The following is a 20,678-nucleotide window of genomic DNA, read 5'->3' as shown; positions in this document are numbered from 1 at the left end:
TTTAACATCAAAGAAGACGCAAGGGTCAAAGTATCTCTCTGTGATTTAACAGATAATTTCATTTTGTAAACGTTCGGGAATATTGATTTTTCTGTCATATAACTTCCCACAAAAAAAAAAAATTAAACTCTCAAACTCATCGATAAAACTTCAAGACAAATTCGTTGAATATATATTATAGTTACCATAAAGAGAACCAGTAGAAAGAAATAAAAAAAAAAGTTTTTTTTAACGTTCAATTTTTTATATTTATTTATTTTTTTCTTTGTACATTTGATGTAGAAAGTATTGGCTATATACAAAAGAAATAAAATAAGGGAATATGAAAGAGATAGTTAAAGAAAATACCAGAGTACTGACAATGTTGGTTAGATGCGAAGTTTTTCTTGTTGCCTGAGAGTTACGTTGTTGAATAAAAGTCTTGATATGCTCCGTGAATCTATATGGATAAAAAAAAAAAAGCAAAATCACTAAGAGGGATTGAGGTATAGTAGGCCTTTGACTGTTTGTTCATTTTTTTTTTTTTTTTTATTCTTTTGTCAGCTTGTCACAAGCCGTCTGGGGCAATTTTCGGTTCGGTAATTGAAACCCAGTCAATACTATATCGAGTCCAGTAAGCCAACAGATAGATAGAAGCAATTGCAATAAAACAAACCGAAAAAAAAAAAGAAATTCTTTGCTATTTTCCTTGCCTGGTTTTGCTTATTTTTTTATATTTTTTATATCTCTTTTATTTCTTCTGGCAATCAATTTATTTACTCCTTTATTTATTCATACTTTTTTTTTATTTTTTATTTTCTTTGTTTATCTATTTTTTATTCTGTATTGTATTTTAAGAATAAATATTTTACGGGTTTCATTTTATTTTTTGTTGATTTCTATTTATCTGGGAAAAAAAAATATTCACGGCAAACAACAAAGAAGGGGGTTCCAGTTTTTCCAATTAATTTACCGCCAGGTTTTCCGATTGAACAAAAAATATATCCACTGGATTTTTCCGGTGTGTTGGTTAAATATTTATAGGTGTTTTTCATAAATAACATTTTAATATTATTTAAAATTTTTATAGTCACTCATCATCATGATTTACACGTGTCAAATATTTAATTTAATTTATTTTTATTCAACGTCATTTATTTCATTGGTCGGTTATTAAATCATCCACCATCACTTGGTTTGATTAATTAAAAAAAAAATGATAACAACGAACAAAAATTATTATTGAGTAAAATTCAATTTTACAGTGTGCTGTTTTTATTTTTTTTTTTTACTTTTTAATAACATTGGAATATTAGTTTTGTTAAAAAATTAAATTATTTATATTTTGCGGATATTCCATGCGGTAATTTAATAATGCGCTTGCAATTTAAAATTATTTATTCATGCATTTTTTTTTTTTTGAAGGTAATTGAGTTTTGTGAGTCATGAGAATGTAATAATGTTTGTCTCTGATTAACTATGACAACATACCACAGTGACTGCGTTGATGCATGTTGTCGTTGACTGCAGACTATTATTTTTTTTGAAAAATTATCTTTTTTTAAACTCAAAATACTAAGACATTTTATTTATCATTTTTCTTTTTCCATTGCATAATTTAAAAGCTGGTTGAATATGTAAAGCTTTTTTTTTTTTATCATTTTTATAACCACAACTTCAGACGCATACCTAGCTACTTTTTACAAAATTCTTTTTATAATTTTTTTTCCTTCTGAAATGTAATATCTACCAAGAACTTTGTCCCATATTATTTTTTTATAAATCAACTGATTTTCTTTGTTGTTTTTAATTTTAAAATTCAATAATATATTAGTATGCATTTTTTTTTTCAATCAACAAGAATCAATTTTGAAAATATAAAATAAAGTTTAAAAAAAAGTCTGTAATTGTTAATATTGCATGGCTAAATCCTCAAAGAAATATTGGTCCAGTAGTTTTTTTTATTTTTCAACAGCAAACGTATAAATGTATATGGATATAAATTTTTATTTTTCTTGCTATTGTTATCATATCTACCTGTTTTTGCATTTTATTCAACAGCAATGTAAATTTTTCATTTTTGTAATTACAAAAAAAAAAATATATATATATATACATGACTGAACGTACAGCCACATTGACCCAAAAAAAAAAAAAAAAAACGATCACGACCGCATTCCATATGTCTGCACAGTTACGATTCACTGAATTTTTTTTACAAATTATCATTTAAAAAATATTTATGTCTCTAACAAGTGTATGAGAAAAAAAAATGTTCATTTTTAAATATGTTCATTTAACATTTTATTTATAATATTCAAGTTTTTATTATTATTGTTATTAAATATTTGTAAATTATTATTTTTTTCTCCCATTTTTATACAATTTGGCCTTCAATTTTTCCCTGTTCGTATTGAATCAGTGAACATATGTGACACTAGAAATTAACTGACACGCAATTTCATTTATACCTTTGAAACACGAAAATATTTATATTATATTATATTTGAATCGTATGTGTGGGCATTGTAACGCTTACTTTGCGTGTTACAACAAACCACCAACACGATAAAAAATATTTTCATTTTATTTTTTCAAATATACCCTGATTGAGTAACTTAATTTCATTTTGATTAATAAAACAAAAATAAAAAAAAACGTGAGATTTATATAAAGTATTTTTTAAAACTTATAATTAAATTTAATTATTCTCGATAATTTATGGAATGGAAAATTGAATCATGTATTTTATATATTACTCTAAAATCAAAAACAAAAAAATAGTTAAAAATTTATTTTTCATTTCCAATATAATGAACACATTTATTAAATTTAATGATTCATCAATTCGACAGGCCTTATTAAAATCATCATTAACATGAACCATCAAAATAATAATTTCATTGAATATTTAATACGATGTAATAATTATTATTGTGGTTATACATTTTTGATATTTCGATTTATTCAAAATTTAATTATCCATAGATAAAACAAGTTGTTAATTATTATATTTTAAAGTTTTTTTAACAATTAAAAAATTAATCATTAAATATAATCAACTGACTTTCAAGTGATTTTTGATTTTTCTGAACTTGACCAACCAAAAAAGCTTCGAAAGACTATTATAGTCTTTCGAAATCGATCATCTTTTTTAAATTTCCTATCAGCTTTAATGGCATCATTGGGATTTACGATAAATCCTTTATACATCACTTTATTTGATTATATTTTCTCAAAAGCAATTCCAATTCTTAATAACAGATATTTCCATCAAAGGATAATTTTTAATATGCCATATAACTTTGGCTGTCGATTTTTGCATCTACCATAGATAACGTGCAATAAATATATAAAATATTTTGTTATTATTCAACAAGCATCACTGGGTTTACATATTCAACTTTATATATTTTTAATAAAGTAATTTTTAAACATCCCTTATGATGATTTATTTTGCAAAAAAAAAAAATACATGTCTGTATAAAAAATTGAGTAAAAAAAAATACTTGAAATATATTTTTTTCATAAATTTCAATAATTTAACAAATACTTTTTTTATTTTGAGAAGTAGGTCACAATTATTTTATCACATTTAGTCACGTTTAAGGTTTATGATAATCAATGAACAATGTCTTTTGAAATATCATCAAATCTATTTATTATTATTTTCAATTTTAGATCAATGAAATTCAAAAATGCAAATATTTTTATCATAAGCAAACTGTTTTTTACATTATTGACATTTAGTCTTTTTTTAATCTTTATCAATTATTTATTTATTAAAGTTGTTTGTCATTTTAATTTAATATAAATATTTATTTTTGCAATATAATTATTTGTAGAAAACTTTCTGTACGTACATTATTTTCTTTGTAAGAAATTATTGTAAGCAAATCTTTTGTTCTTTCAGTTATTTTTTTTTTCTGGTTAATTTTTAAAACATTTCTACAGTCTTTTAATTAAATTCATTTGATTTTTTTTTTTGTTTTTTTTGCTTATGCTCTATGCGTTTGTCGGCAAACATTTATTTTTTTCTTTTCTTTTACGTATAATAATTCATTCCTTTGATATCTAGCTGTGAGAATAGAAAAAATTTCTAGGACGTATTTTAACTAAGCCAATTGATTTTTTTAATAATATACTTTATGACTTGATGAATAATAATTAAATTTTTTTACTGTGCAAGTTTAAATTAAATACAAAATTATGACTTTCAATTATCAGAGCAGAATCGACTTATTACCGAGAAGATAACAAAAAAAATATTCAAATAAAATTCATCAGCAAATGTCGCTCGTTGAATACGAGATAACAAAATAATATTTCGTTTATTTTTCCAGGACGTTTCACTTTGTCATATCTATTCGTTTTTCTTTATCATTTATTTTTCTTTTTTTTTTTTTTATATATATATCGATTCATATCTTGATGATTGACAAAAAGAATAAAGTCGTGACACTCCAATTTTTTTTTTCTTCCTTTGACATTCTATTAGAATTTTAAACGCACTAAAAATTTTTATTATTTTTAAATTTCCCTGTTCTTTTATTATTTTCACAAGTATTTTGATTTAACAACTGTAAATTTTATTGCTATATTTTTTTGTTATTGTCATTGTACTATTTTTTCAGGAAAAAAAATTGTCTATATTTTTACAGCACCAAAAATGAAAAATCGTAATTTAAAAGTTTAAACATGTTTACATTCTTTTGTGAAAATATTTTCAATTTTATTTATATAAAATCTATTTATTTTCATTTTCATTATTATTATTTTTCTTTTATTAACTGTATAGTGTGTCGAAGGGACTAACAAAAACCCCTGGTCATTTATTTCACGGTATATTTTACCCATGTTATCCCTCTTCATCACGCAAACTTTTATTCCGCTCAGTTTCCTGCATCATTTTCTCATTTGTATGTTCTATATTCGTGTCTACATGTATGTAACAAAATTATAAAAAAAATTCTATCTAGATTCATCAACAGAAAATACTTATTTCTATCTCTCTCGTTTTATTATTATAATTATTATTAGAATATTGTAAATTCTAAGCACGAATTGCGTCATCAAACCCTCCAATGATTTAGAGTATTAATTGCAGTGCAAGTACGCGTGGTTTACCACCACAGTTTACGATCCCTTTTTTTTTGGTATTTTCTATTCCACTTGGTTACATAACCAGTAGAATGTTTTTGTTCTATTTTTTTTTCTATTTGAGAAAGACTATTACCACGTCTCGACACTAACTCGTTTCTATATCACAACAATTTAACATCAGAATGTGTGTGCAGGGATATAACAGTAAAATTGCAAGCTGTCAAAACAGTGTTGGTACATATATGTATACATTGTGCTGATGTTAAATGCCTAATTTTCTTGAACACTGTCCGTTAATTTTGTTACATATGTGTAACAATTGGTTGTGGTTATTGGACTACAAACTTTACAACATTATGCATGATGAATAATTCGTATATAAATAATGCTAATGCTAAACATTGTTATCAAGTTAATTTTAAAAATCTATCATTATTTTATAATGATATTGAAAAAAGAAAAAAATTTTCAATTTATTAGTAAAATACATTGTTTTTTTTTAGATTTTAACGTTAAAAAAAATGACATGCTTTTTATGTCTATTTAGTTTTTATTCGTTCATTCAAAATCGACTGAAATGTGATCAAATATTAGACTAGTACAGATAAATTGACTGCAGTGTTGAACAAGTCAACTGTAAATTCGACATGAAATTTAAAAATTCATCAAGACTCTTGGCGAATATATATTTAGAAATTCTAAAGTATGCCAACTTGATAAATTTGTCTTTCAACATTCAACAATGAGCAATAAGCACATGTTGGAGTTACATTAACTCTAAATCTAAGCAATTTAACATAATACATTCTTTTTTTTTTTTCTCTTCAAATACAATAGAAAAAAAAAACCTTAAAGTTTTAAATAAACCTTTTTTTATTTCTGTTAATATATATAGTTGTAGTTGCTCAACTTTTTGTGGTATTCAAAGTTTTTTATTGCACTAATTTTTTAAGTATTTAAGTGACCTTAAATAGCCAATTAAAAAAAGTCAGATTATTGAGCTTTAAAAAAGTCGATAGATTTTGTAGATAGTTTCATTTTTTTTTCCGATTAAATACAAGGTTGAGTTGGATATAATTTAAAAAAATACAGACCATATTTAACAAAGCTTATAGACAAATGAAAATTATTATAAATAAATTCTTAGATAAAATATTTTACAAACTTTTTAATAAAATAATGAATGCTTTATTCTTCAATGAAATATGTAACTTCAAAGTGCATTATCCAAGTTGGTGACCTGTAAGCGGATCATTCAATTACCAGCCAAGATGTCTGCAGAATAATACAGAGTAAATGCATTTACACAATGATGCACAATATACAACAACAAATAATATCATATAATAATAATCCTCACTTGGCTAAACACATTTATGATTTCTAAGAATGAAAAAAAAATTATACGTCAATATAATACAGGTAATAGATATATATATGAACAAATGTTGAAATTACTGTGACAAAATTACCAATGACTTATATAACTTTTACCCTACAATTTTTAAATAATAAAAGTATAAAAATATAAGTCAATTTTGCAGACAGTAAATTTTATTGAAAAACTTAGTTTTTTAAACTTTTTAAGTAGTATAAAGTCTTTTTGTTCAGACGTCATGTATATTGGTGTGACTATTTTTGATATTCGTAAATTCTATATTTCAAAGTTAACTAAAAAGTGATAGATTCGATAAAAAATATATTTTTCTTCATCAACAATTATAAAGTTCTTGAAAAACAAGAATAAAAGCTATAGTAATATGATTTTTTTTTTTTTATTAAGAAGAAAAACATGAAAGTTAGTAAAGATAGGATAAAAGGCTTTTTTTTTTTTTTTTAACTTTTTTGATTTTCATTATTTCTTTATTTTTGTGAGACATTTTTTTTTTATACGATTAGATGTTTTTTTTTGTTTCAAACTTTGTGAACTGTTTACAGTCTTTTATTTATTTATTACTTTTTATTTTATTTGGGACATCTCAAGAGCCACCTTCAATAGATCCATGGTCCACTGATTTTCGAAATTTACCGGTAAAAATTTAACCTCATACGGGTTTACACACTTGATGGAAAAATAACTTTTTTGTGTGGTTTGTCACACGAAAGGCATTTCAAGTCTGTTGAACGAATAAAATGAAACAAACAGTTTGGTTTATATATAAATATATTCTGCAACCGCTTTGTTAAAAAATAAAACTTGAAAAGATTCGCAAAAATAAAAGAAAAATATAAATAAAAAAACGATAACAAAGTTTTGTTAGAAAAATAATAATATTATATATATGAAAAGAAAAAAAAAAGCAAAAAACGCCGTTTTGGTTATTCGTTTTCTGTATGTCGATACGGTGGGTAAACGAGTAAGCCCAGAATTTATGAGAAAATTTATCAGATATACGGACCCGAGAGTGTGCCTGGGCTATTTTTTATTTTCTTCAATTGGAAAAAGACAGGAAAAAATACCTGACCTGATTTTTGTTTTATTATTTTACTTTGATATATGTATTGTATAGGAGCTCGCTGATTTCATGAAATTATTGTCTAGAATTTCTCTAAATTATTAAAATAGTATGAAAATTAATTTGATGTATTATACGATTATTTTTAAGCTTCAATCCATCAACTACGGTTTCGATAAGGGTATCTATTATTAGAGAAAAAAAATCAATGATATCGAAAACCATAACGATATTAAATTCCCCAAATTTGTAAACATAAAATTACAGATTTTCAATAATTACGGAAAATTATATTGCGCAAAATATTCGAGAAATTTCCAGGAATATTATTATTTGAATATTATATTGAAATGTATTATTATTTTAGTTTGCAATGCAGTAAATTTCTTCGGAAAACAATATTCCATTAATATTAATACCTCTGCATCAAGCTCTACGTAAACTTTTACTTCATGTTTGATGCAAGAAAAAAAAAAATGTGTGTGACTGTTTTGTGCAAATAATTGTATATCAAATTCTCTGCTTGTGTAATTATAATTTTGTGAAGTAAACATTTAGTTTATTTGAGCTAGAAGCCTGGTTTGTTTTGTAACGCAAAAAAAAAAGATTTACTTGCAAACTTACCGGGATGAATAACAAACATTAATAAATAATTTAAAAAAAACAAAGAAAATCCAGGGAGATTAATTTTTTTATACAGAAATAACAAACGGATAGTTGCACTTTTAATTCTCAGCAAATTATGTTATTTTTTTTTTCTTTAAAATTTGCATAAAAACAATATATTTAAAATAAGATTTAAAAATTATTTTCATTAGTTTATTCATTGAGATTTTTAAAAATATAATTGCTGACTTTTTGTTCGTAATAATCTGTAGAAATTCAAATGAAGATCTTTTTTTATCAATTATCATAGTAAGAAGATAAAAATTTACTTTTGAAATCTCATAAATTGTTCATATCTTTTCGGAAATAGTAATTTCAAAATGATTCTGATGGTAACGTGGTCAAAAGACTATAGTCAAAACCATTTTGATGAATAAAACAAGGAAGAGGCTAGAAAACTTTTTACCCCTAGTGCAATTACATCCCTGGATAACTTTGTCTCATCCTCATAATGCCAGAGGGTAGATAGTTGAACCTTTTATTTTATTTTTTTTTTTTTTTTATCTGTCATGAACTTTATGCGGCGCAACGGTTTGCGTATACGATTGAAAATTTAATTCTCAACGATTCTCGTACTTTACTATCTTCTATCCAATTTCATTTGTTTAATTTTCATGTTCATTGCACCATTGGGGACATCATATACAAAGCCATTTTATTATACTGTTTATTTATTTTTATTCCCATCCAAAGTAAAAGTTTTGATTAACCACAGATTAAATTCATTTACAATCACTAATATATATTATTTTTTTTATAAATAAAAAATTAATTTAAATAATGAAAAATATTAATTAAAAATTAATTATTATTCAAAATTTAAACTTGAATTATTTTTCCATAATCAAGTTATATAAGAAAAACACGTGCTTCTTATGAAATGTTGATGACAGTTAAGCAGAAGAAAAGTTTCAAACTCAGTTAGCACAAAAATCTCATTTATTTTTTCGTATTATTGTTTTTTTTTTTTATTTTCTGAAGAAAAAACTTATAGGAAAAGACGCAAAATTGTTGGGAATTAATGGTGATATAAAAATACGAAAGTATTATTAAGGTATTTTCCGGCTATGCTTGTCTCATCCGACAGTTTGGATTTTACTTGTTAAATATATTATCCACAAACTTTTATCCTCTGATAAAGTTACAATAATTTAATGAATAATTATTATTTTGTTTGTCATCAAAATATTTTCAAAACAATTTTACTTTCCCTATATTTCGTTATACATGTAATACAATGATTAAATCATGCTGAATAGGTTGAAATGTTTTCATTGATTTCCTGTGAAATAATATATGTATATTTAATTTATTCTGAGCTTTTTTATTCATTTATTTATTATAAAATATAAAAAATAAAAATAAAGAAAAACTGTTAATGAGAAATATGTTTTTTTCATTTTTTAAAATTCTATATAAATAAATCCATGACGGAAATTCAATGAGCGTGTTTAAAAAATATTGGATTCATATTAAAATCAAACAAGTCTAGTATAAATGCACTTTAATATTTTTTTTTTCTTTTTTACAAAGCAACTACATTTTTTTCCATTTTATTATCACTATTAAATTTGCATTTTTTAATTACATCAACTGCACATGATTGCATTAAAGCAATTTTTAATATAAAAAATACAAACGTGAATTTATAAAAAATTATTACTTCAAATATTTTTTGATCAATCAGAAGTTTATTTCAGCTAATTAATTATTGTGGCAATGATTTTAACAGCTTTGAATAATATCAAATATAATTAATTATAAAATATATTTATACAATTGCTGCCAATTAAATTTCATCATGTAACTAGTTGAAATAATAAAAATTATTATTTTATAATTTTATGGTTGCATATCGTTGTTGTTGCTATATGCCTAATGAAATTCATTATTCATTAGTGAATTCCAAAAGTTAATTTGAAATTGATTGATGATGGTATATCACGTATCAAGGTATATACCTAACCAAGCCTTGCTTTCCCAGATTAACCACACTCATTCCAGATAGTCCCAAAACTATGGGTATTCAGCTCAGTGTGTTTAACCAAAATATGCAATCGCCTTCATATATTATTAAAATTATTAATTTGTTTTATTATTCTTTTCTTGAAAAAAAATGGTCTTTTTTATTTTACAATGTTCAGATAACTTCAAACAGTCAAATAATGTCATTTTAAAAATTATTTCGGGGCTACAATAAGGTCAACAGAGCGAAAAATACTCGGAACGTTGAGAATTCTTTGAAAAAGTATTCGTTTGTTACTTCTGTATCCTCCATGGACTTGAAAATAATAATAATAATATATAAACAAATAAATAAATAACAAATTTATGCTTATAAAGACAAAGGTAAAAGTCCAGATGTACTTGGTAAACCAGTGTTCATCATGTATAGTTATATGGTTTATAAAAGACTCAGGTTATACAAAACAGTAAAATATTTTATTATACACCAATATAATAAAATGAGGAATGTAAAAGTTAGTTAAGCCTTCAGGCAATTGAGGAAAATCCAAAGAAAATTGCAATCACGATTCAAAGTGGAAAATAAACGGCATCGATTACGTCAATAGTGATGTGATTGTAAAATTAAGTATTACGATTGGAATTCAATTTATTTTTCTATTTTATTTTTCTTTTGTTTTATTTGATTTTGCATTTATTTTATTTTTTCTATTGTTCAATTTAACTAGATGCCATTAACTAAACTATTCAATGAAAAATTTATTAAATTTAAAAAACTATATGTATATTATTTATTAAATTTTATTTTATTAACAGTTCTATTGTATTCAAAAACCATGTAATTTTAATTTAATAAAAACATGAATAATTTAGTCTTGTAATTTTCATGTGCAAGTAGTTTACTTCCGTTCGTTCTAGTGCAAAGTTGACCCAACAGAATCCACTCAGATACAAGTACACCCATGTGTAAACAAATTTTTATTATTCTCTAGTTTTGATAATGATAAAAAAAATATTAATATAATGTTAATAATAATATTGATTAACAAGACATTCATAAACGCAGGTGAAATTTTCATAGCACAATTGTTTCTTTTGTAAAATAAAAATAAAAAAAAACATTGAAGAGCTGTTTTGCTGTGCATTAAAGTTCTGCAAGCTGTAGTCATGTGGTTGTACACCTGTGGTTTATCTTATCTATTTTATTGTTTTACAAAAACTCTCGACCTTTAAATATTTTATACAATATTATTTTATTTCCCATTTATATATATCTCAATTGAATTTATTTTTATTTGTTTATTCAATTTAATTCATGTCATATATTTAAATTAAATTTAGCTACTCTTTATCTTATTATTATTATTTTTTTTTAATAATAAAAGTTAAAGCTTTTATATATACAAATATATTGTTTTTAAATGAGACAGTTTACTTTGGATCAAGTTTTATATTTCTGTATTCATACAATATGGATATGAAACGAATATTCTGCTCACTGCTCTCTTATTTTCCTTTTATCATTTTTATTCAACTTTACTCTTGTAACCCCTGGCCCTTGTTACAGGCACAAAGTAGGTACTTGACATTTTTTCTTTTATTTTTTTTTCCTCTTTTCATCATTCAGTTTGAAAACGACGAAGGGCTTTTCAATATAGATTAAAAAAAAAAACAAACAATAACATCAAAAATAAAAACTATGTATAAACATTTTTTTTACTTTTATATATCAATGTTTTCTTGTTATTAAATATATGTAATTAAAATTTTGATTTTATGTATAGCTATTTGTAATTGAATTTTCGTCAAGAGTTTAACAATTTAAATATTCTACATGTATATTTTAATAAACAATATGGTCCGCGTGTTGCACGTTTTAATGCGGCCAACGTGCTGATTAACGCCAATCAAATGTATCGTTAATTAACGATCGATAATTCCCTGTGATGCTATATACATGTATACGCATATATGTGAACATCCCCTATCACCCAAATTTTCCTATAACACTCAAACTCCTCGAGCCATGAAAGCCTGTCCTCGACTTTTACAATTAGCGTCAAATTATTACCATGTTTTTAATTTATAATATTATGTATAAATATTTAAATTAATTTTTAATTATCATAATTTATTAATTTTATTATATATTTTTTTGTATTACAGTGCAATGCAGCAGTTGGTGTTAAGGCATTCTTTGACATGATGCACAGTGGTCCTCATAAAGTGATGCTGTTTGGTGCTGCTTGTACTCAAGTTACTGATCCAATTGCAAAAGCATCAAAACACTGGCGTCTCACTCAGGTTAATATACATATATTTTGTCAAAAAAATATATTCAACTCATTGTTGAAAATATTATACGTGTTATTTATTTTAGTTTTTATGTATTTATATATTTGTGTGTGTCAAGAATGATTAACGATTTAAGAGGTGACATAAAATGACAGTCTCATTTACATATAGATAGAATATAAATAGTTACATTGCTATTTTATGCAATGAAAACTTTTTTGTCACAATGCATATATTTTTTTTTTTTATTTTATTTTATTAAACAATACCAATCCATCACTATTGTTTGAACATTTATAGCCAAAAAAATATCATTTTTTTATCAAGCTGGTTTTGTTTTGCTTTTTTTCTTGTTTGCTGATGATTTTTTTTTTTTATATTATCATTTTATTATGTTTGCAATCTTGTTATTTTTATTTTATAAAATTTATTTGAAATATCTCTTTTTTTTTTTTGTAAAATCTATACGACATTGGGATAAGTATACAAAATCTTTGATGAGCTGGTTGAGATGTATTCTGGTGAAAAGTAAAACCTAAATCAATTCTCTTTTTCATGAAAATATATCTATTGAGTGTGCTTTTCATGAGGGAAAATTTATCGGTATATATATAGGCGTTTAAAGCTTCTTACTTGGTTCTTTGCGCGCAAATAACCTTTGATGTTCCAATCAATTGATATTGATGCTGAGCACATAGTTTCTCAACATCATTGCCCACGAAATTTTCCTCTGCTTTTCGATTCATATATACTTGTATACAATATTTAAATATACCCACTGTTACTCTTTGATATATATTAATTGAAAAATAATAAAAGTATATATAAATATAATTTTTTTTTTGTTGAATAAATTTAAAAAATTTTACATAAAGTTTCAAAAATTATAGAAATGTAATTTCTTGAGATATAAAGACTTACTATTTTAATTTCATTATTATTTCATGATATATTTTTTTTTATTTTGTTTTGTTTAATTTAACCCACTTTATTCTCGTTATATTCTTGAACGTTAATCTGACTCGAGTAAGTGCATTTTGGCGTAAAATTAAATATCCTCAAACGAAAATTATTGTCAAGCATGTAGAATTTATAAATTTATTATTTTGTATTTTATATACATTATGCATGCAAAATAATAATGAGTCTTTGTTTAAATATTTATTTTAATTAAAAATATTTTTATTTATTTATTTATCTTTTATTGTTTTTTTTTTTAAAGAAATATATTTAACTTTACAAGTATTTGATAAATGAAATGAAAAAAAAATATTTAAATTCTAAAGAAATCTTGAGATAGTATAATACTTGTTGCTTTAAGTGATTTTATTTGTACATGGGATACATACAATTTCTCAACCCTGATCGTTTGATCTACCACCACGATGATAAACATCAAACAACCAACCATCTATACAAAATAGAAAATAAAAAAAAATAAATTGCTCTACAAATATTGCTGCTTTCTTTGATTTTATTATATGATATTTTTCAATTGATATATTGCAGTTGTTTAACTATTATAATATCTCTACTAAAATGATATAATTTAATTATAATAATATTAATTTATTGTTTCAGTTGAGCTATGCAGATACCCATCCCATGTTTGGAAGTACGAGTTTTCCAAATTTTTTCCGAATAGTACCATCGGAAAATGCATTCAATGCGCCTCGAGTTGCCTTACTCAATCATTACAACTGGACAAGAGTCGGAACAATCTATCAAAATGAGCCCAGATATTCCCTCGTGAGTAATCAATAAAATAAATTAAATAATATATATACATTTAATAATTATTGAATCATTAAAGTGTTATATTAATTCTAAATGATTGATTAAATAAGAAAATAGTAATAATGTGTAAAAGAGGTTTACAAAATTAATAATATACATGTATATGTATGTGATAAATTTCAAAACAAAGTGAAGAAATTAGATATACACATTTGAGGGACTAAAACAACATATAGTACATGAGATTAAAGGAGCAGGGCAAAGAGAATGCAAGAATGAAAGCTTGGAATGGATAATATTGTGTTTGTAAACTTTAAGCCTTGAAACTTGTAAAGTTTCTAATGATTAATCTGTGTTGTATTAGTTCTTGGTATTCTATATACATACACCAATAAATGCACACCAATATACAAATTCACATGTTTGCTAAAACAAAATTCTCTCGAGTTAAGCGAAAATGATATTTTGTTGAAAATTTACTATTCCACAAAATCACCTGAGTATTCCAAATACCATATATATTTATTATATAAATTCACTTGCATAATAATAATTTATTAGAATTAATTTTACTTCACAATTTGTTGAATTTAAATGAATTTATTTTTACTCGCTCAATTTTTTTAATAATTAATTTAACTTTTTTATTTTGTTTATGAATTTTTTTATCAAGTATAAACATTCATGAATATATAAAATCAAAACGTAGAAATATTTGCACGATGAATAATTAAAATTTTTTTTGTTAAATAGATAAAGTTTTAATTAATTAAAAAAATATATTTGATGGGCCATTTCAAATTTTTTTTTGGATGTTTTGTATTTTTTTTTTTTTCTAATTTTTCTGCTAACTTCAGCTCGGTGTATTTTTTTTTTTTTTGATTATTCGATTTTTATGGTTTTTAATTAATTTTTGAGATTATATTTTGTGTACTTTATAAAAATGATTATATTTCAATGCTGTGTGGTTATTTGTAGTTGTCATAAGTTAAAGAAAAAAATAGATAAAATATATATATATATAACGTGTTTCAAGATATAATCAGATTTAATTAAAATCTATGACCTAGAAACAGTTGTACTAATTCATGAGGGGTAACAGGAGCTTGTGAAAAATAATATAAAAATAAACAAAAAAACTTTAATGTCAAATTCGATACACGTAGAATAACGTCGACATTATTTTATCTGAACTAGAAATTTTAAAAACTGTCATCTGTCCTTATTATTTATTACTAGTAAATCATTTACAAAATAATAATTAATTATTGAAATTTAATATAGCAAATGGCAACGTATGACAGCTCCAAATATTTTGTTAAACTGGTGAAAAATTCTTTAAAAAAATACCTGTCATAACAAAATAAATGAATTTATATATTTTTAAATTAGAGACAATTTAATATAAATAATTCTAGAAATCAATAAAAATTCGCATCGTCCTGTTTTTCATCAAATTTTGCAGCTTCAATCAAAACATGAAATAAATTTTTTTTTAATTAAAAATAGGGTTTAATTTTTTTAGCATTAAAATAATACTAGTTCAATGATGAAATTTTTTTTTTAGAATACTCAAAAATAATCTCTATTTTACAAAAAAAAAATAAATATATTTTTCAAAAATAATAGATTTTAAAAATCTAAAAATATCCAGAAAAGATTATGATTAATAGAAAAGTTCCGAAAAAAAAAGGAAAAAATTTAAATAAAAAAAACATAGTTAGCAAAAGAGTAAAGGGTAAAGTGAAAAGAAAAAAAAAAAATATATAGGTTGAAATTTCTTTGAAAAAATACTTAATACCTTGACGAATAAAAGTCCATCGTAAAATTAGAAATACTACCAAGCCCACTTTCATTTAAACTTTTCTTCAAGTATAACCCAGGTACACCCACCACAAAACCTTTTATTATTATTATTATTTTTTATATATTTCTTTTTTATTTATTTGCACGAAAGATAAAAAAAATATTTAATATCAAGTAGATATAGTAAAACCCTTTAACTTCAAGTCAGCAAGTATCTTATCTCTTTATTGCAGTTTAATATACTCATTAGATTCTCTATAATTATCTGATAAATGTGTGGATATAACAAGTATAAAAGTCATCATAAATTATAAGCTAAATAAAAAATTTAAACTTGAGAAAATAAAGACGTTAAAATAAGGTAGTAATATCAAGACAACACAAGGCTATTCAATTACACTTCTTTGAAAAAAGAAAAAAATAATGTTGACAATGAATATGGACACGCGATATTGATTATCCAATTTAAATAAAATATTATATGTATTTAGGAATTAATTAATATAAAAATATATAGTCTTGACATTAACGTGACAATTTTTATGAAAAAATTTATTAGCAAATTGTCGCATGTAGAAAAAAATTGATAAAAAAAAAATCCAACGTGACAATTTTATTTTCCTTTTTGTTATATATTCATCGGTATATGATAATATGGATATTATAAAAATGGTAATATAAGATAGAAAAAATAAAAAGGGATATCCGATGATGTCTGAATAAAATAGCCTTGGGGCATCCACTAATGCAAAAAATGTAGAGATGTAAAAGTCAGAACCGTTAGTCAGACATGATAGTACTATTTTGCTTCTGGTTACAACCGGACTTTCCACCTTTGCCTATGTTCTATTAAAATATTTTTTTTTTAAATAATAAAACCTAGGAAAAATTAACATAGATTTTTTTTTCATTTTCAATTTTATATATATATATTTTTTTTTCTTAACAATCACCTTTGTGATTGCACTCAACTGTGATTGTTTAATTTTTTTTTATTTTTTAAAAATTTTGTCATTTTTCCAAGTAACAATTTAAAAAGTCTATTGACTTTATAGAAAAAAAAATATTTAAATAAGATGAATATAAATAAAATAAATAAAATTATTGAGATAAAAGCTTTATTTATTAATTTCAAGTTTTTATATTGTAATTTTGTAGATAAACATTAACTTATTTTTAACTGATAACAATTGAATAATAATTTATCATTTAACAATTGAATTTATTAAACTTTTTGCTATATGGTTTGAATATTTTACGGTATATATATTCATACATATACTCACGATATGAAAACCCACACGCTATGAGACAAATACATTACACAGACCATTAATGCAAAATACTTGTTCTTTAACTTTCTGTCATTCATATAACACCCTATTTGTTGAGTTCTTGAGTTCTTGGTTGTGCAAGCGTGTAGACTTGAGATGAAATTTAAATATTAATTTGACGATTCATGGTTAAAGAGTTGTAATGAATAGACCTATGAACTTAAACAGAAATATACATGTATGAGATTTTTAATTTTAATAAGTTGTTGAATGAAAAGAAACAAACTTTCAAAGCATTATTATTTATCAATATCGTATATGTAATTATATACATTTTAAATTATTTAAAAAGTTTTAATTAAAAGTTTATTCATTTATGTATTTTTAAAGAAATTTGAATATAATACTTTTTTTCTTTTTTAATAAAATAGTTATTTGATTGTCAGGATATATAATAATGATAATAAAAGTTCAACTTTTCAATGTAACTAATAAGATACAGTGTAAATATTTTATTTGAATATTTCAAGATAAATTTGTCGTTGAATTTTGATTATAGGCACACAATAGACTCGTAGCAGATCTTGATGACAATAAACTAGAGGTTGTTGAGACACAAAGTTTTGCAACTGAAGTCAGTTCGGCACTTGGAAAACTCAAAAGTAAAGATGTCAGAATAATACTTGGTAATTTCAATGAAGTATGGGCAAGAAAAATTTTTTGTGAAGCCTACAGGTAAATTTTTTTTTCATACATTACAAAAAAACATTTCAATTATAAAAGAAACCCTTAAAATTTTTAATTCAATTATTTTTTTTTTAATTCTCACAATATTTTTTTATTATTATTATTTTTCAACTCATTTATTAAAAAATATATATACTTTTTTTTTTTTTTTGTTCAATTTTATATCCACTCGTTATAGTTTTTTTACTAAGTCATTTTTAAAGTAATTAAAAATTTTATATATAGAAAAAAAATTTATAGTTGGTTTTTTTTTTTTTAAACTATATATTGAAATATAAAAAATATCACATCTCTGTTTATATACCTTTTTGTAATTAAAAAATTAATGAAATATTTATAAAATTAAAAAAAAAAAATTGAAAAATTAATATTCTTTTGTTTTTCAGGTATAAAATGTATGGGAGAAAATATCAGTGGGTGATAATGGGCACTTATACTGAGGAATGGTGGCTTGGTTCTGACGGTGGTTGTGCACCATCTGAACTTGCAGAGGCACTTCAGGGCGCCATTTTGACTGACCTACTTCCACTGTCAACTGAGCGTCATGTCACAATTTCCGGCATTGTGAGTGTCGTCCCACTATACCTCTTCAAACTTACCTCATTTCAACCTCCCCATTTTTTTTTTTTTCTTTTTTTATATTTTTTCCTCTTATTCGAATCTCGTGACTTTATCTCGCAGGTTGACAAACAAAAAGTAACTCAATGATGACAATGAATAAAAGAAAATGTAACATTAAATTTTTTTTTTTTTTCTTCAAGAAAAAAAAAGAAATATTTAAATGACATTTAGCTTATATATAACTTGTGGATAATGACTATCGGAAATTGTCGATATTATGTTGTGATATTCCTTGAAAATGTCAATTGATTATTATGATATCGATATTACTTGGCATTGTGCCATACTCTGCATATGTTACTTTGATTTTTTTGTTATTTCAAACATACTTAACTTGTCACCCTGTATTATTTAAATCACACACACAAAAGATTATTTTTTTTTTCTTTTCATTCATTCATTTTTTTTTTTGGCTTGCTAATTTAATTTCTCATCTTTTTTTTTTCTCTTTTTTTCCCGCAAATTCCAGATGAATTTGAAACTGTCAGGCTTCGGATTTATCTGGAATTTAATTTTGAAATTCTGAAGGGATTTTCCATCATCAGATATTTACTAAAAAAAATTAAAATACTTGAAATATTTTATTTATAAATATAATAATTATTATTTAAATAATATTAAAAAATTTTATTTTGTTTATTTGTTACAGACTCCTGATGAATATCAAGTTGAATATGATTCACGTCGTGGTAATGAATACTCACGTTTTCATGGTTATACATATGATGGCATATGGGCTGTTGCATTGGCAATACAACATGTATCACGTAGAATACGACACTACAGAAGAAATCAAACAGTTGCTGACTTTAAATATCGTGATCCATTGTGGGAAAAATTATTTCTTGAAGCATTAAAAAATACTAGTTTTGAAGGTGTTACTGTAAGTTTAATGTTTATATATTACAAACAAATTTATTTTATTAATTTTTAAACGTTTTTATTTATAGAATAAATCATTTTCATATGCATATTTGAAATTAGTAAAACTTTTAATTTTAAAACATATATTTCAGCTTAAATTTTAAGCTAGCTTTGTACATTATTCGGTACATCCTTTTGAATTGTACACTCTTGTGATCTCAAAAGCTAATGAAACTACTGATTATGTTATTTTATCATGAGTAAGATCAAAGTTGTGTTATTCAGTTTTGATAATATTACTTTGAAATTATAGATTATTATAAATATTATAAAAGTCATCTTTTAAATAATCTATTTCTATATTTTTTTTTACATAGTGTATATTTAGTACTTTTTGTCTTATTCTTATTAACTTTATAACTTTACGAAAAAAAATAAATTCTTGGGATTTTTTAAGCCTAAATTGCTTAGAGATATTTCTTTTAATAATTTAATAAACTTTTGGGACAATTGTTTTATGCATTTCTTTGCTAGAAAAATAATAAGAACGTTATAAAAGAATAAAAAATTATTTTTCAGGGTCCTGTAAGATTCTACGACAACGAAAGAAAGGCCTACATACTTTTGAAGCAATTTCAAAGTAAGTTTTAACAATCTTTATGATTTTTCTATAATATAATAATAAGAACTTAACTGAATAATTTCATTAAGAATCTTGGATATGCGGCTAATTGTTTTTTAACTAGAAAAAATTGATTATTGATTATTTTAGTTAATAAAAAATGTAAAGATTCATTATCTTTTCATATTTTATGCAAGACTTTAAATTAAATATGAGTTATATACTTGGTCATGAGGTAGTTTGTTATTCTGATGCTCGTCACTTTTGCAAAATCAATGTCCTTATATTTTTTCTTTTTAAATTCACTTGGCTGATGATATTTTTTTTTTTTTCTGCAATTCAAAGTGACATCGATAATAGAATACCTTTATTGAGCATTCAAATAGACATAACCCTGTCACGATGTAAAAATATTCTTGTGATTCATTTTATTTTATTCAAAAGCTTGCTGATGCGAAAAAATAAAAATAGAATGAATACTACGAATTCATTGATAAATAATTTAATTTTTTTCTATCTAAAAAAATAATATTTCTCGTGAAA

At 23.8% G+C, this 20,678-nt stretch overlaps 1 protein-coding gene across 2 annotated transcripts in view; it reads left to right on the top strand.

Annotated features, from left to right (window-relative positions):
- LOC122852268 (gamma-aminobutyric acid type B receptor subunit 2) overlaps positions 1 to 20,678 on the top strand; it is a 56,527-nt gene that overhangs the window by 21,030 nt on the left and 14,819 nt on the right. For both annotated transcript variants that reach the window (XM_044151972.1, XM_044151971.1), the window contains exons 3-8: positions 12,336 to 12,473; positions 14,046 to 14,213; positions 17,841 to 18,016; positions 18,415 to 18,592; positions 19,299 to 19,532; positions 20,093 to 20,153. In XM_044151972.1, coding sequence (XP_044007907.1) covers positions 12,336 to 12,473; positions 14,046 to 14,213; positions 17,841 to 18,016; positions 18,415 to 18,592; positions 19,299 to 19,532; positions 20,093 to 20,153 — 955 coding nt within the window. The remainder of the gene's footprint in view (positions 1 to 12,335; positions 12,474 to 14,045; positions 14,214 to 17,840; positions 18,017 to 18,414; positions 18,593 to 19,298; positions 19,533 to 20,092; positions 20,154 to 20,678) is intronic.

This window comes from Aphidius gifuensis, linkage group LG3 (genome assembly GCF_014905175.1).
Source record: "Aphidius gifuensis isolate YNYX2018 linkage group LG3, ASM1490517v1, whole genome shotgun sequence".
Classification (NCBI taxonomy): Eukaryota; Metazoa; Arthropoda; class Insecta; order Hymenoptera; family Braconidae; genus Aphidius; species Aphidius gifuensis.
This window is presented reverse-complemented; position numbering and strand designations above follow the sequence as displayed.